Here is a 17,785-nt window from a genome sequence, read left to right on the forward strand (position 1 = left end):
AGAAAAATTTGTAGGAACAATTGCCCCCACAACTCCTGCATCCGCGATTGCACACATCTATGATATATATATATATATATATATATATATATATATATATATATATATATATATATATAATTTAATTTTTCTATGACATGCAATTAATATTTTTAATTTATGAGAAAAAATTTAATAAAATTTGATTATGTATGATACGAAAATTGGTGGAAACTAAACTAATCTTAGAATATGTAATAATTTCAAGTGAAGGGAGAGAGAATTTGATCGAAGCTGCAGTTCCATGCTACTAATTAACAAGCCAACGGCAAATTAAAATATACATGACTATGAACAGAAGCACTGCGCAAATCCCCATATCTCGTATTCAACCCTCCTTCACACCCACCTCTTAATTTTCCTTCTTATGGAAAAGTTACAATAAAGATAGACAAATAGACCAACAAAAGTAAAAATTCCCTTCCCCCTCTAATTAATTTAACAAGTGACTGTCCCAACTTTGCTAGCTGTTTGTTACAAAAATATCTAACACCATGTTTTTTTTTTCTCATACGTAAGAATCGAAGACACAGGCATGACATGAGAGGATTTATAACAATTCACGCTATCTATATTGAATTGATCTCTGGTACACACCATGGTTAACATTATTCACCAAATTCAATTCACATGCCCCTAGCCAACATTTCATGGAACCTTCTATCAGACTCTTGCTTCTCCAACTTGAACTTCTCGTGGCAATTCGCTATGAACATTTCAGCCAACATATCAATCTCGTTCATCTCATTTCCACAAGCCTTTTTATCATCATCATCATCTTGAACCTTCTCTTCAAGCCACTGTAGGTATCCCGCAAGCTGAGAATCATCATCATGGCAATCCTCATACAAATATTGTTCATCATGATGATGGATCATGTCACCAGCTTTTGGCAACCCTTCAAAGACACGAGCGGGAACAGGGATAACATGAGAAGATTTTGAGGAGCACCAGTTGTAGTGGAGCCTGAACGAGCCAAAGATGATTTTCTTAGTCATCTTTTGCTTCTTTTTGTGGTGGAAGTGAATGTTATTGGATTGGTTGTTTGATCCTTTGAGAATCTCAAGGATTGTGGCTTTGACTTTGGAGAGTGCACGGATGATGCGGCACATGTGGGAGACTATGAGGGTGTGGATGAGGCTCTTGAGCTTCATGGAGCTTAGGGCTGAAGAAGAGGGTGGAGGGTGTGAGGTTCTGAGATGGGAGGATGGACAAGGCATGCTTGTTTTGTTTGTATATGTTGTGTGTGAGAGAGAGTTTGGGTGATGGTGGGGGTGAGAAGACAGTGGTGTATTTAATGTGAGTGTATTGGGTCCATGTCTCATGGGATGTAGTTTCTATCAGTCTCCAAATCCAAATCCAACAGGGTTTCCAAGTTTGCCCTTCAAATTTTGTGTATTTAAAGAATTATCATTTTTTAAGGTAAATTATGTACTCCAAAAATGGAGTACAAGAATAGAAGAATGAGAGATAGATTAAAAAAACGGTTAATATGTCACTAATGGAAGTAAAACTTGAATTGAATTTGGATTTCTTTAAGCAAATTTTTAATTTAAGTTTTTTTTTCAATGAGTAAAATTTAGGAGGAGATGAATGGTGTTTCAGTTTAAGGTAGAAAAAAATCTTCGAATTCAAAAAATACTTACATAGGTATTTATATTTATCTTACCTGAGAGAAACAAGCAAAAATTAAAACCAGTAATCTGTCATATGTGAGATTTTAGTATGTTCTACTCGGTCAATTCCTTGAGATTTTCAATTAAAAATTTTGTGATAGAAAAAAACTGTGATAATAAAAGAAAGTAGAGTTAGTGGATATTTCGTATTTTTAAAATGGTGACTTCAAAGAAAGATAGAAGTACAAAAAATAAAAGAAGAGACAAATTAATAAATGTAATAAGTGTGACGTGATAAAAAAAAGAAATAAGAAAAATAAAATAAAATAAGAGATAAAAGTGAAATTAGATATATGAGAATAAAAAGTTTTTTTAACACGTATTGCATTTCTATTTTTTTATTTTGTTTTATTTTTTCAGTATTTTTTAGATTACTGTATTTTTTTGTTTGTCACAACTTATATCTCTTACTTTCTTGTTTTTTTTTTCTCCCACCTATTACATCTTTAAAAACAGAGTGTACACTCGATATTTTCAATTTTTTTACAAGTCAATAGGTTATTGTTAATGGAGTAAACGGGTATTGATGTACATATGATAACAGAAGTAACATCCACATTGACCAAGAAAAAAAATATACCTTTAATTTTTCGTGGAAAATTCAAACCACATTCGTGGATACTTGTTGCTCGGGGTAACACCCGCTTCCAAGATTTAAAAAAATTGGTTTGTTTTGGCATATTCACTGGACGACACTCAAATTGCTATGCCATTTATTTTATAGCACACAGGCATTTTGGTTCCATCTAAACCATATTATTTGTGATTTAAAATCTTCTAGGTTCCAAGGAAATGGGGGAGAGATGAAGGATCTTTTTTTTCTACCCTTTGATATTTAGAAAATTTGAAAATGATTTATATTGTTTTGAAATGAACGGACTAAATTATTCCAAGATTAATTTTATGCTTCATCTCTTTCACTTCTATTTATAAGAAAATATAATTAACGAGATATTACTCATACCTTTCTCTTACTCTCCCCTCCACTCTACTTGAACAAATAAAATATAGGGATTTATCTTTCTGTCTCTTCCATTAAATTTCATTCATATCCTTCTCTCATTTGAATTCAACACACCGTGATTGACTTCAATAAGTTTTTTGAATTAGTTTAATCAGACAATTTGTAAATTGATGTTTGATTATTATTTTCTTGTAATCACGATATTAAAGTAAAGTATTTATTAATTTTATTGAAGATTAATCACTTCTCTTAATAATGATTCTTTTTTTGTCTATAAAATTCATCCACAAAATTTAAAAGAGAATCAACTTCATTATCATTTGAACAATATTGGTTGAGTAAATGAACAAACCAATTAATACATTACTGATTAAAAAAGTGGATAACCGATAGAAATCAATCAATTTGAATGTTCCTTTTTGTTATTTTCTTAAAATAATTAACTTAATGGTTCAACTATAAATATCTTTTAATTAGTCAAATAGAGTTAAATGGCCAACTATAAGTATGCATTGAAAACATTTAATTTTTATTATTAATAATTTATCTTACAAAACCTATGACATATGATATAATTATTTTATACTAATTTAAAATTTTACTTTAGGTTTACTTTTTTAAAAAACATTATATGTGTACATCCCCTTGGTGATGGGAATTAAAAAGCATTTGTGGACGATATAATAGGATGAGGTTAAGTAGAGCGCGCGACTTGAGAGAAGTCTTTGATTGTTGAAGAGGTTCCTACACTGCGCAATGAGGTGTACGCCTATGAAGAAAGAAGAAAAGAATTATCAAGGTCACATCAGAATAATTATAATTATAATATTTTTTCAATTTTATTTTTATTTATTTATAGTCATTCACTTATCATAGTTATTATAATATTTTTTTCAATTTTATATTTATTTATTTATTTATAATTATTATTTTTCTTTATTTTTGTTTCTTATTGTATCTTTTTCCTATTTTTACTCCAAAATGAAGGGAAGGAATATCACTGCCCCTTGAAAGTTACATCGCAGTCCTTATATTTAACAAGTTTATAACATTTTTTTAATCAAGAATAAAATCTGACTAGAATTTTCAAGTTGATGTTTCAGAATCATATATCTTAGATTTTATATGATGAATTGAGATGATAATTATATTAAGAGTTAAATATATTATTAGTGCTTATAATAAAATGTTTTCTTACCTCCTCAAATAAATTAATTTTACTTTAGTCTCTCATCTATTCGTCTCGTACTTGGCTATAATAATCAAAGTTTACAAGAATACTTGGAATTCTATCCAGAAATCAAAAATCTTATTTATGATAATTATAAAAATAAAATTTTCATTCTTGAAGTGTTTAGGTATATGATCTTTTCATTTACTTTTTTGAAGATCAAGTATGTTGATTTTATTCACAGATGAGTACAACAGAACTTACATAAGAGGAAATGATTTGGTCCAATTGAGATAAGACCTCCTCTAACCAGCAATGATCGAAATAAAGAAAAGCCAACGAAGCTAGAATATGGGTAGTCTTGTTGCCATCTCTTTTGGTGAACAAAAGCTTATTTGGATGTAAGCCATGAATCAACCTCTTGCACTCATCAACCAAACCATGGAACAACTCTCTTCCTCGTGACTCAACATTATTCCAGCACTGATACAGGTTTAGACAGTCATATTCAATCTATACCCGAGTGGGGTCTAACTCATTTGCATTGATAATGGCCATTCTGAACGTCGTGACCTCAACTTCCCTGATACCCAACTCTGAATTAACAAAAAAGGTTGTTGCAATGATATACTGTTGGTATACAAATGTGAGGTAAAGTCTCACATCGTGTAAAAAAGAAAAGGTTAAAATACTATATAAGTGAAAGGAAGACTCATAAACCCGAGCCTTAAGGTTTTGGGTTAAGGTGTAGTATTAGGTTCACTTATATGATTGCTTATGACCCATTTGTGTAAATCACATTGGTATTTACCCCCTTGATTTCCCAACAATTGGTATTAGAGCCGATGATTTGACTTGGTAACCAACTCAGACGAGAAAGATGATAGTGATGGATCCTTGACTTAGGGATCCCTTGTATCAAACACCTTTTTGGGGGAGGGTCTAGGCGACATGTCTCGTGGATGGAGCGGCAATGCAAGTATCTAGAGTATGTGAGCTCTAATGGCTACCATGGAATACTCATGGATGATAATGGCTTCCACTCAAGGGGGAGGCAACCATGTGGAAAAGATTCACACTTTAGGAGAAGATTGTTGGAGTACAAGTGTGAGATGAAATCTTACATCATATAGGAATGAGAAGGTTAAGCACCATATAAGTGAAGACAAGACCCATAAATTTGAGTCTTAAGGTTTTGGATAAAGGTGTGGTGTTAGGTTCAGTTATATGGTTGTTCATGACCCATTAGTATAAATCTCCTGGTATTTACACCCTTAATTTCCCGACACCTGTCCTTTGTAATATTTGACAATCAATCTCGTCCGTGTCCCCAAGCTTCTCCTAATCAAGATGCCGAAATTAATTTTGTACATACCTTCTATTGGGGCTTTCCACACAACCCCTTCCATATGATTTGGAATGGATGAGACCTAAACTGTCTCCTTTTCTCTCAAATTACTAAACATCTTGCTCAAAATATGGCTGCACTCCAATTTCTTGCCATGAAAACCAGTTGTTTACAAGCAAACCATATCACCCCACACCAGTGTGAAAATCATTGTTCTTGCCTCCTCATTTAACTTCTTCAGCCATAACAAATTCATTTTCAGTGCCACAATGAGGACATTGGGAATCAGACAACACCTTTCTCCTTACCAAGTTGTCGCGAGTTGGGAGAATTTGGAAACATGCCTTCCATATTAGATTCTTGCAAACAAACTAGTCTCCATATAAATGCTCATGGTTGAATGCTTCCAAACTAACCAGTCTCCAAACATACTAACCTTGAGAATAATAGCTTTGATTTTCCTGTCTATATCAAGTGGAAACAAATTATCAACAACCTTTGAATTTTGTCTCCTGGTTTCATTCCAATGAGATCATTAACCAACATATCTTCATTATCTCCTTCACTCATTCCAAAAGGAATTCACTCACCTAGCATTTTGTGAATCCATTTTATCCTTGAATACTTGTTCCGCTCTCTTTGTGATGTTATTCGGCAAGTGCACCGAGTCGCACAAGTAATATAAAAATGGTAAGAACCGAGTATCATATCCACAGGAAATTTGTTTCACTTAGAAAATGTATGTTCAGTGAGCAAACATTTGTACACAACCAAAAGCGAAGTAAATATCAAGTTGGGTTTTTGTGGGGAAATCTAGTTAACTGTAAACTAAATATCTACGGTTTGAGAAGTAAAAACATTCAAGTAAAAAGTGTTGGGTTGTTCTACTGAATCTACCTTGATGTTGCTATATATTTTTCTCTATTTAATGTTATCTTAGTGTTCTTATGTTGAGAAATTACCCAAACCAAGATCCCTCGGGTGAATAGGCCTAACTGTATTTAAATCTTGTCCTTGATCCCTCAACAAACTTAGCCTAAAAGAGTTGCATTAAGATTATAGCATAATAAAAACTAAATCACTGCACTCCATTCCTAGAAATACAATTTTCTAGCTTGCTCTATCAAGTTATAAGGCTTTAAAGCACTTTCCAATGCTAAAAATCCTAACTATACATACAAATGAGTGATCAAGCCATAAGCATGTAAAAATAAGCATGGATAGAAACAATGAACACATAAAAACAACATTAAATAGATAGTGAAAGAATATTACATCAAAGGTTCAGTAGAACTCCCCAACCAAGAGGTTTAGCCTTCCATTACAAGTAATGAGCTCTCAATACAAAGGACAAATTTTGAGGGAAGAAAATGGCTAAGAATGGTTGAGGATATCTCCTTTAACCTCTACAACCCTAATCTCACTCCTCTAACCTAGACTCTCTTGGTGGCTTCGTTTCTGTCGCTCTAGCTTCTCTCTTGGCTCTGTTTTTCGACTCCTATCCTAGTTTTTGCCAACTTTAGTGTTTTAAAGGCTCATTGACATTTCAGATTCTGAAGGCTCGCTTAGCGAGATTGGCTCGCTAAGCAAGAGTAAGTGAATTTTGGCTTAGCGAGCTGGACGCGCTGAGCGCAAGAAGAGACAAACGACTCGCTGGGCGAGCTTGCGGCGCGTTGGGCGAGCACATCTTTGACTGATCCTCTTCTAGGGTTTCCCAACACGCTAAGCGAGCTGTGTGCCTCGCTTAGCAGATGTCACTCGCTAAGTGCATATGCCTCACCTAGCGAGACACCAACTGCTTGAACCTTCTCTTCTTTTAGTTTGAAATGGAAGTGGTTTCAACATTGATTCACAAAATGAGAGTATCTACTATATAAAATCAAACTAAATATGAAAATATGTACAATTCCTACAAAAAGAACCATAAATTGGAGAAAATAGACTAATTTTATGTAACTATTCAATGCAAAAGTTAGTTGTAAATAACGACTAACAATACTATCACTGAATAATCATCCCCAATCCTCCACACACCCTTTGTCAATGATCCATTTAGCGTCCATGATACTAGACCATGAATAACTATGTTTGTATCCTTTCCTTGGTTCCCACAGAGGTTTATTTGGGAAATATTTTGCTTTTAGAATTCTAGCAATCAAAGAAACTTCATTGACCATAATCCCTCAATATTGTTTGGCCACTAGTGCTTCATTGAATGCTTTCACAAACCGATATCCCAATCCTCCTTCTCGACTCAGTAAAATAAAATCAGGATTTCATCAAGTAAAAATGCATCTTGACTCCGTAAAATGGATTGCCTTTTCTTGTTCAGAAGGATTATTTGAATGGAAGGTAATGCCTTTTGGATTAAAAAATGTGCCACAAATTTTCCAAAGAAAAATGGATAATATTTTTGGAAATTATAAAGAATTCACATATACATATATTAATGTTGTGCTTTTTTTTTTCAAAACAAATGAAGAACATTATTTGCATCTAAAACAAGTTCTTCATTTATTTGAAAAATTTGGCTTAATTATTTCAAAGTCAAAAGTGGAAATTTGTAAGACCTATATTTCGTTCCAAGGAACAGAAATAGAAAATGGAAAAATAAGGCTTCAGCCTCATATTTCCCAAAAAATTCTTGATTTTCTAGAGAAAATGGAAGATATAAAAACCCTAAGAGCCTTTTTAGGCTTACTTAATTATGCAATAAATTTTATTAAAAATTTGGAAAAATATACAACTCCTCTTTACAATAAAACCTCTTTAATTGGGTAAAGGAAATTCAATACAGAGAATATAAAACTAGTCCAGGAAATAAAAGAAATGGTCAATAATTTGCTGTATTTATCACTTCCACTAGATTCTGATTATCTAGTTATAGAATGTGATGGTTGCGAGCTTGGATGGGGAGCCATCCTAAAGAAAAATAAATATAAATATAAAAAAATTCATGATGAAGAGATTTGTAGGTATGCCTCATGAAAATACCACATGAAACCACAAGTATACTCCACTTCTATGAATTATGAAGTCAATGTTGTGATAAACGCTCTAGAAGCATTTAAACTCTTCCCGATTAATAAAAGCGAAATTACCATAAGAACTGATTGTGAAGCAATAGTCTCTTATGGTAGTCAACAAATAAATACTGATAAAAAGTCTCAAAAAGATGCCTTTTATTCCAAGAATATGTTTATCATAATGAAATAAAAATCAATTTTGAACATATAAAAGGAGTTAAGAATGTTGCTACTAATATTCTTTCTCGTTTTGCAAGGATCCAACAAAATGAAGCCTTCCAAGGTCTCTTATCAGAATATAAAACATAAAATGAGATTCGACAATCAAGAATTGACAGTACTTACAAATGAGTTTCACTACCCAGGTAGAGAAGCTATCAATGATAAATTCAATTGTCTTATTGACAATATTTGGAATATTCCAAAACATATAAACAATAATGAGCAATTTGTTTGTTCCGTTAAAAAGGTCATAATTCTTGCTCTTTACATTTTTGTATAGCAGATAACCAAGGAGTCCCTCTCCTCACAAAAGCCTCTCCTTCCGGGAAAGCTTATACAACTTTTTTCCTATTATCAGGACCCCATAAAGGTGTTTATACCAACTTCAAAGACCTTTTTTTTAGCAAAGGAGAGTATTCAAAGCCCAATCTATAAAGGATTTTATTCAAGAGTAGAAGCAGAAAAAACTCTTGAATTAAATACCACTGATATCAACAAAATAAAAGCCCTCGAACTAGAGCCCACGACTATAATCATAAATGTTGACCAAGACAAGACCCTCCCAAAACTTACAAAGACTTTGTTAGCCCAAATGTCCCCTAACCAACAAACAATTTGAACCTTGATAACTTTTAAAAAAAAATACAAAGATTATTGTTTAAGGTTCACACCAATCAAACCTAGATTCCTGGCCTCTACATAGGTGTCCATGCTTACTTCAACCAGAAATTTGTGTGTACCAATAAAACTCCATTTTGCGAGGATAAAATTAATTGTCCTTGTAAAATAAAATTTCTTTTCAGAAAAGCCAGATTAGATCTAGACCAGTTCAAGTCATTCAGATTCAAAGACTTGGCAATCACCACTAAAAAGTCTTCTGCACTATGGTTGCCTAGAATCAATTTTGATTCTTCCCTCGGACAGATTTGAGGGGTTTAATCCCTCTATAAATGAAGCCATAAACCTAATATAGCCTGAATTGATGGACTATATTTCCATAAAAATTGTAACTTGCCTAAGCAATTTTTCCCCACAAAATTACCCCTATCATGTTATTATACTTTTGCCAAAAGACCACAGGGACTTTCCCTGTCTGTTCAATGATGAATATGAGAACTGTGATGTGCAAGGCAACATACAATATCAATATAACCTTATGAGAGCCCAAACACATGGCTATCAATGGTTTTTCTCATAATTTGATAAAAGAGATTTTGACATGATAAGAGAAACCTATGAAACAAAACTCTTTCTACCAACATACAACAGGAAGTCTTTCATACCTTTCCTGGTAGAACGTAACAATAAATTGGTACAATTTTTCCAAAAGGAAATGAAAGATAAAGAGATATATGAAGCTAGTGGTTGCCACGGACAACAAACCCTACCATTTCCATCCATTGATCTTTCCATGGAAGACTCATCAGACAATTTTTGTTCATCTTTAGGAAATTTCCAAGAAGATGAAAGTGTCACCATTACAAAGTCTTTGAAAAATTGATTATTCAGAAGACAAGAATACAAACACATCTTGCCAAAATACAACTGTAAATTAAGACAGGAATCTTTGCTTTTGCTAAATCTTCGGCTTTGAGTCTTTTCATAATTAGCTTTTGTAAATAGCAGACCCTGTGACAAAGTAAAATAATAGTAATTTTATTGTTCTTGACTGAATGGGTCTTTAGTTTTCTTCTTTCATATTTCTCTATATAAGGAGCCTTAGAGCTTAGTTGTGAGACAGACAGACACACAGAGAGAAATAGAAAGAACTTGTAATACATTACTGCCATCAATAATATTCAGAGTTCTCCTGATTCCCCCTGCCTCTTTCATTTTCCCTCTTACTTGTAAGTATGATCTTTACTATGGCGAGCTATGTTTTTTGAAGGTACCCTTAAGGGGCCATAGTTATTTCATTTAGAAAATGCAAATATGATTTAGAACCTAGACAATATTTTTTTTTCTTTCAAAAACCTGGGATTTGTAAGCTTGCAAAGGTGTGCCCTTGATGTTTGTTTAGAAAATATAGAAGTCCTTTATGGTTAGGCTGGTGCTTCAAGGAAAATAAGATATTCATAAGACCCAAAGAGTGTGGGTTGTTAGTGATCTTGAGTACTTTGCTTAATATTTAGAAAACCTATAAAGTTCTTTTTTTTTTTATAAATAAAAACAAAAAAGTCTAGGATTCATAATATTTTATATTTTTCTTAAATGATGTAACTTATAGTGTCCACTTGAGGAGTGCCCTCTATCCATTTAATTTGATCTTTCCCTCCGCTTGCTCTAATAATTGTATTTTATTCCTGATACTAAAATATAATATTATTTAATTAGGAGGCTCTGTCACTTTTCTTGATTTATATTATATTTATTTATTGTCTTTTGTTATCATTTTTTTACATCGATTCGATACCTCTCAGGTATCAGGTTTTAAGTTTACTAAGATTAAAAGATTATGGACATGTTTGCTAAAACTAGTTAAAAAGATAGCTAGAAACAAGAAAACTAGCTTATTAAATTATAAGTGTTTGATAAAACTAGTTATTGAATTAATTGAAAAGTGTAAAATGACAAAAAAAATAATAAATTCATGATTTATTTAAAAATGATAATGTAAAAATTGGATAATATATTCAAGATAAAAATAAAAAAAATATAAAAAATTAGAAACTAAAAGCTAATATTTAAAAAAAAAAACGTTAAAAAATATATATAAAAAATTATTTGTTGAATAGTCAAATAAATTAATTGAAATACTTTGGCAAAGATCGTCATAACAATTCATTCTAATATGCAATTTTTTTAAAGGATTCTAATATGCAACTTTTTTCTTAGAGGAATTCTAATATGCAACTTTTTTTTAAGAAAGAATCAAATATTCAACTTTAGAGCTACTATACATTAAATTCCCATTAAAATATTCCAAGTTTCCTATAACATATTGTAATAATTAATTGAATAATGTAGACCTGTTCTTTTTTTAATTCCAGAGAACTTTCGCCCAAATTTCCAACTAGAGCTGTTATTTTGTGTAAACGACAGCATCCCTATAGACTCGTATTTTGACCCTTTCTTTACGTAGACCTTTATATTTTAGTTATATTCTAGGGGAAATCTGCGGGTAAACAACAGCGCATCCTACTTAATTATATTAATAAGGGTCACTTGCTTCTGTTTCTATTTTTTGTTTTTAGTTTTAATTATAAAACTGTCGTTTTTTTTAATTTGTTGCCTATTTTTAAATATTTGTACAGGAAACAGGAAACGGAAAAAAATAAGAATTATTTTACTGTTTCCTATATAAATATTTAAAAATAGAAAACAAAATAAAAATAAAGTGCTAGTTTTATAATTAATTTTTTTCTCAAGTATATATAAACGCCTCTAAACTTGTCTCGTAAGTAGTGGTTTTTTCTTATAGTTTTGATATTCTTGGATTTTTTTTTATTTGTTTAAAACTCTCAAAGTATGATGATATATGATATACACAAAGTTTTTTCTTTTTCTTGTGCTTTGGTATGCACAAAAGTTATGAAGGAGAAGTTTCCGCTCAAATTGTGAACAACTCATAGGTCTAACTGCCCGTTGACCAAAATTTCATCTTTAATTTGGCCTTCATACACAACTTTTAATCTTGTTATGCTTTGATCTTTTGAAGACATGTTCAGTCTATTATGTTTTCAATTATCTTTTCTTTTAGTAAGGCTTTTCTAATGAGCAGTCCTTATTTCTAGAAGCAACTAATAGCATACTTTAGATTGATGCTTCTCAAGCTTCATTTTTGTTATAAATTTTCAAGTTATTATATGACTTATTTTTTAAGGATATAAAGTTTAGCTTTACTTTATTTTTCTTGATTGAAATTTGTTTATGTTATGTGTATGGATAAGTCTAACTTAGGGATATTATGTAATTATCTTGTAAAAAGATCTTATACTTGATACTGAGGAGATGTAAATCCTAATTGGATAGTTTAGAAAAAAAAAAAGGTTAAGCACATTCCACCCGATGTAACAGTAAAGTGAGAGCCTAATGAGTGGTTAAGAGTAAAGTATGATATTTTAGGTGCCCTAATACACTAGTGTCCTAGATTTAGAAAAGAAGACCAATTCTATATGCTTAAGAAAAGGTTAAGGTATAGCCCTAATAGATATTACTATTTCCGTTCCTAATTATAAGAAATAAATAACCAATTTTTTAAGACCAATAAAAATAATTAAGTTAGTTATTTTTAATTAATGATATCATAACTTTAAATTTTATTCCAAAAATACTCATTGAATTAATTGGTTTAAGTGGTGGTTGTATTTAATGACACCACTCATTTTTCAAAGTATAACTTTTTTCACCAATGAGTATAACTTATCTCATTAATAATCTTTATAATTAATAAGGGTATAGAAAAAAATTAGCAATTAATACACTTAAAAGTCATCATATGTTTCTTATATTTAGGATTTTTTTTTTCATATTTGTTTCTTATATATATGAACAAAAGTAGTAATGTTAATGTAATTAATGAGGTAGCAAATGTTAGTGTGAATTGTTAAGTCGAAAGACCTTTATTTCTTATAGACAAATCAAATCTTCTAATTATTTTTATTATATGAAAATAAATAAAAATCATAAAAATTGTGTCTAATGTGCTATCAAGTCATGATTTTTATTTCAAAGTCTGAGTTTTCAAATGATACATTCATATAAGACGATCTAGCATAACATTAAGTAGTGCATTTAAGACCTTCATTTAATACTTTGTGTCTAAATTTCTTTGTTGCATAGAACATTCTCCTAGGATCTGTCAAATTCTATGAAGAATAAATGAAGTCCACATTCTAAAAGTGTTGATCTTCATTAAAAAGCAAGCTTTGCTGATGCAGACCTACTCTGATGGAAGAAGTGACTTTCCTACTGAAGTGTAAGACATGCTGACCTATCAGCATGGACTCTACATGAAGAAGAGACATACATTTAATGCAAGCATTAAATGTTTCAAAGGCCTCAAGACTTCAAATGAAGAATAGAATGAAAAATCCATCAGTTAGGAAACAACGAATACTTGAAGATGAAAGCTATAAATAGAAGAAGCTCTAAAGATACAAGATACAGAGAACTTATGCAAACATATTCTTTCATTCTTTTATTGTAAAGCTTTTTGTATATTTTATGTATAGATACAATACTCTCAAAGCACCTTGTAAACCTTGAGAGAAAAGACTAAACGCGTCGGGTGATATATTCATCTGAAAGATTATCTCATATTAGTCATTGTACAAACTTCCAACAAATCTTGTTGATTTGTTTAGAGCCAGCAATGACTTGGTAGGACAAACAATATTAGGTTGAAGTCAAGCTTAGGGTAAAGTTGGTCTTTGTAAGAGCCAGAAGTGATAATGAAGAATACTTGTAACTTTTGATAAGTTAGTGGAAACTTGGTGGGTTGCCAATAACTAGATGAAGTTTCGGTGGTAGAGACAAACCAGTTTAAATCCGTGAGTGTTATTCTTTATTTCGTTTCTTTGTTTTTAACTAACAAAGGATTGGAATTTGTCTTTAGATCTTACATTTGTTTTGATTTGATAAGAAAGCCACCGTATGATAAAGCTTTCTTAAAAATCCATTATTTGTTTTCTTTAAAACGTATATAAGATGATAAACATGTGTTTTGGTTAATGAAAAATTTCTAGAAACACAATTCAAGCCCCTTTCTTATGTTATTTACTTATGCAGTTTGATATCAAAGCTTACCCTCTAAGGTTTGAGCACCTAACAATGTTTAGAGGAAATGATCTAGATGGTAGATAACCACAGTCAGTTCATCATTGAGAGAGCATCTCTCAGTAGGCTACAAGGCTTCGTTGGAGAAGACTACCTCTACTGGAAGGACATAATGGAGATGTATATCAAGTCCACCCAATATAGAATCTGGCTCATCCTCACAAATGGGGATATTCCTATTCCCAGACCCGAAGCTGAATAGACAGATGATAATCTGATCATTATGGAGCTCAACACAAAAGCCAAATACATTCGAACATGTGCATATCCAAAAATAAGTAGAACGAGAGCTGCAAACTAAGAACTGCTAAAGAGATCTGGGACTAATTGAGTATAGACTATGAAGGTATTAAAGATGTTAGACTGAGAAAGGCTGTAAGTATGACCAAACTCTATGAAAGCTTCACTGTGAAGGATGAAGAGTCTATGAATGATATGTTTGGAAGACTTAAAGTTCTTTTGAACAATCTGGAAGCCCTTGGACAAACATACTCCAAGGCCCAGATAAACCGAAAGGTGCTTGAAAGCTTTCCCAAGGTGTGGGAACCAAAGACTACAACCACTCAAGAAGCAAGAGATCTAGAAAATCTTGCATGGGATGAGCTATTGGGCATTCAGAGAGTCCACAAAGTTCACCTTCAAAACAGGGAGCATTTTCAAAAGAAGAATTTTGTTGCCTTAAATTTTGAAGAGACACACTTTAGAAGAGAAGAAAAGAAAAGCTTGTCCAAGGCTCTTAAAGTGCAAATGCAGGAAACTGATGGATCAGACAATTCTAATGCATCCACAGATGACGAGGTGATTCTCATGTCCAAAAAATTCAAGCAGATGATGAAGAAGAAAAGAAAGTTCTAACACTTCTCCAGGAAAAAAGATTATAGATTTAAAAAGAAATCAAGGAGAAGAACAATGAGATCATCTACTTTGAGTTCAGAAAGCCTGAACATATGAAGGTCGGATGTCCCCAACTGAAGAAGAGAAGATACTTTGGGGACAAGAAAAAGAAAAAGTCTAATGGTCACCTGGGATGACTCAGACAATGAGAAGAGTAGCATTTGAGACGATGAATAAGCCAACATTTGTCTCATGGCAGATACAAACGATGAGATCGAGGTGAAACTTACTTTGAATATGATACTTCTTATTATTCTTCATTGGGCAATAGAGAGGATATGCCATATGTTGTTCTTCTTCAAAACTTTGATTTGATTTACCTTCAGTGGATAAAGCTTAAAGAAAAATTCAAAGCTTCTGCTTCTGAAAACACTGAACTAAGGAAATCAAATGAAGATTTGAAAAAGAAAAATCAGACTCTAGAGAAAAGTCTAGAACAGGCAAGTATGACAGACGAATCATCCATAGTTGAAAAACTAATAGAGGAAGTAGTATTTATTACTGAAGTGTTTGAGAAGTTTTTGCAAAGTCCAAAGACTCTTACCGTTCTTTTGAAATTCCATCAACATCCATATGATAAGTCTGGCCTGGGTCTTAAAAAGGGAACAACATCCTTTAAGTCACCATCTGACTCGAACAAATGTGATTTATGTGATAACTCATCACACTTCAAGTTCAAATGCATCCATAAGAAGAGACAAATGTCTAAGGGTACTAACTCTGTTGGACCCAAAAAGATCTAGGTACCAAAATCTCAAATAGTTCATATTGTAGATATCCTTGGTAGGAAAAGGTCGATGTTTAAGCTGGTACCTGGATAGTGGATGCTCATGACACATGATAGGGGAAAGGTTTATGTTCCTAGACCTAAAGCCACATGAGAAATGAGCAATTGCCTTTGGAGGCACAGGTAAGGGAAAGATCTTTAGTATAGGTAAAATTGATATTCCCTCTCTAGCCTTCATAGACAACGTCTTATATGCTGAAGGTCTGAAACATAACTTGCTTAGCATAATTCAATTTTGTGGCAGTGGTTATATTGTCTCTTGCAACAAAGACAAGAGTATAGTCAAAATAGAAGATGACAAGTCTTTCTTTACTGCCAGAAAACACAATAATTTGTATGAGATTGATCTCATAGATCTTAGTCAACAAAACGTAAAATGTATGCTATCCAAAGAAGGTGAAAGATGGCTTTGGCACAAAAGACTTGGGCATCTCAACTTAAAACATATTTCAAAACTATCCAGAAAGGATTTGGTTAAAAGACTGCCCAAGATCTACTGGAAAGCTCATCTTCTATATGAAGCATGTCAGTAAAGGAAACAAATCAAAACTTCTTTCAAATCTAAAGATGTTGTTTCCACTTCCAGACTGCTATAGCTGTTGTAGATGGATCTATTTGGACTAACTAGAACATTGCGTATGGGAGGAAAAAATTATGGCTTTGTCTTAGTTGATGAATATTCTAAAATACTTGGGTATACTTCCTTACTCATAAGCATGAGTCTTTCAAGGTCTTTGAATATTCTATAAAAGAGTTCAAACTGAAAAAGGTTTATGATCTCTTCTATCAGAAGTGACCATGGAACTGAGTTTGAAAATGCTGAGTTCAGATCATTCTGTGAAAAGAATGGTATTTTCAACAACTTCTCTTCATCGAGAAAACCTAAACAAAATAAGGTAGTTGAAAGGAAAAATACTCTGTAAGAGATGGTTAGAACCATGCTTTATGAAAACTCACTTCCTAAGAACTTCTGGGTAGAAGCAGTACATACAACATGCTATGTTCAAAACAAAATATTGATCAGACCATTGATAAAAAAAAATGACTCCCTATGAACTATGAAGAGTAAGAAGACCCAATATCTCATACTTTCATCCATTTGGATGTGAGTGCTTTATCCTGAACACTAAAGATCAACTTGTTAAGTTTGATTCTAAAGTGGATAAAGGGATTTTCCTTGGCTTTTCTTGCAAAAAGATGATGGAACTCAATAAACCAAGAAGGGATAGGGGGTGAATTGGTTTTCAAACAAAATATACTTTTTAAAAATAGAGTTGCAACAAAAAACTTTTCTATGTTGATCGTATCACAAAAAAAATATGAACCGAATGTAATCAATACTTAATCAATCCTTCCTTATGCATGATCCTTCATTAACTTCTTTTCTTTCACAATCATAAAACTTGAATGAGTTGATTAAACCTTGAATGAGTGAAAGATTTGAACAAAGAGAAAAAGACAATCTTTTGTTCTGGTTAATTTTCTATATCTAGAGAAGTTAATCCAATTTTCTAATCCACAACCTGAATATTATTTCCACTATGCATCAAGAATTCTTATAAGCAATCACAATCAATCTACAAGTTCCACCTCGGAAAAAGAGACTAAGGGATCCAACACTAGGACCCTTTTAAGCCTAAGAGAATCCTACTCTTAGCCCAAACTAGAAAACCATATTCTAGCATGTTGTAAGCAATTCACGCATAAACACAAGACCATGGAAAAACCATACACATGAAAAGACCAAGTAGGAGAGATACAACCTGACCAATCTTTCCACAAAAACCTTGTTGAATTGAGAAGTTGATCTTCTTCTACTCAAAAGGCATAACCACTTTCAAGAAAAGATCTTCCAAATCAAAAGATTAAGAAGTTGTGAG

The 17,785-nt window shown here is 32.3% G+C and overlaps 1 protein-coding gene across 1 annotated transcript; it reads right to left on the reverse strand.

Moving 5' to 3' along the window:
• Positions 1-262: 262 nt before the first annotated feature.
• LOC114425899 lies at positions 263-1,335 on the reverse strand. Its single transcript, XM_028392878.1, has one exon. The coding sequence runs from the start codon at positions 1,257-1,259 to the stop codon at positions 666-668; it is 594 nt and encodes a 197-aa protein (XP_028248679.1). The 5' UTR covers positions 1,260-1,335; the 3' UTR covers positions 263-665.
• Between the last annotated feature and the right edge of the window lie 16,450 nt (positions 1,336-17,785).

The sequence above is a fragment of the Glycine soja genome, chromosome 9 (assembly GCF_004193775.1).
Source record: "Glycine soja cultivar W05 chromosome 9, ASM419377v2, whole genome shotgun sequence".
Lineage (NCBI taxonomy): Eukaryota > Viridiplantae > Streptophyta > Magnoliopsida > Fabales > Fabaceae > Glycine > Glycine soja.

Coding starts and splice junctions, on each gene's coding strand:
- LOC114425899 (XM_028392878.1), bottom strand. CDS start 1,259: ATGCCTTGTCCATCCTCCCATCTCAGAACCTCACACCCTCCACCCTCT.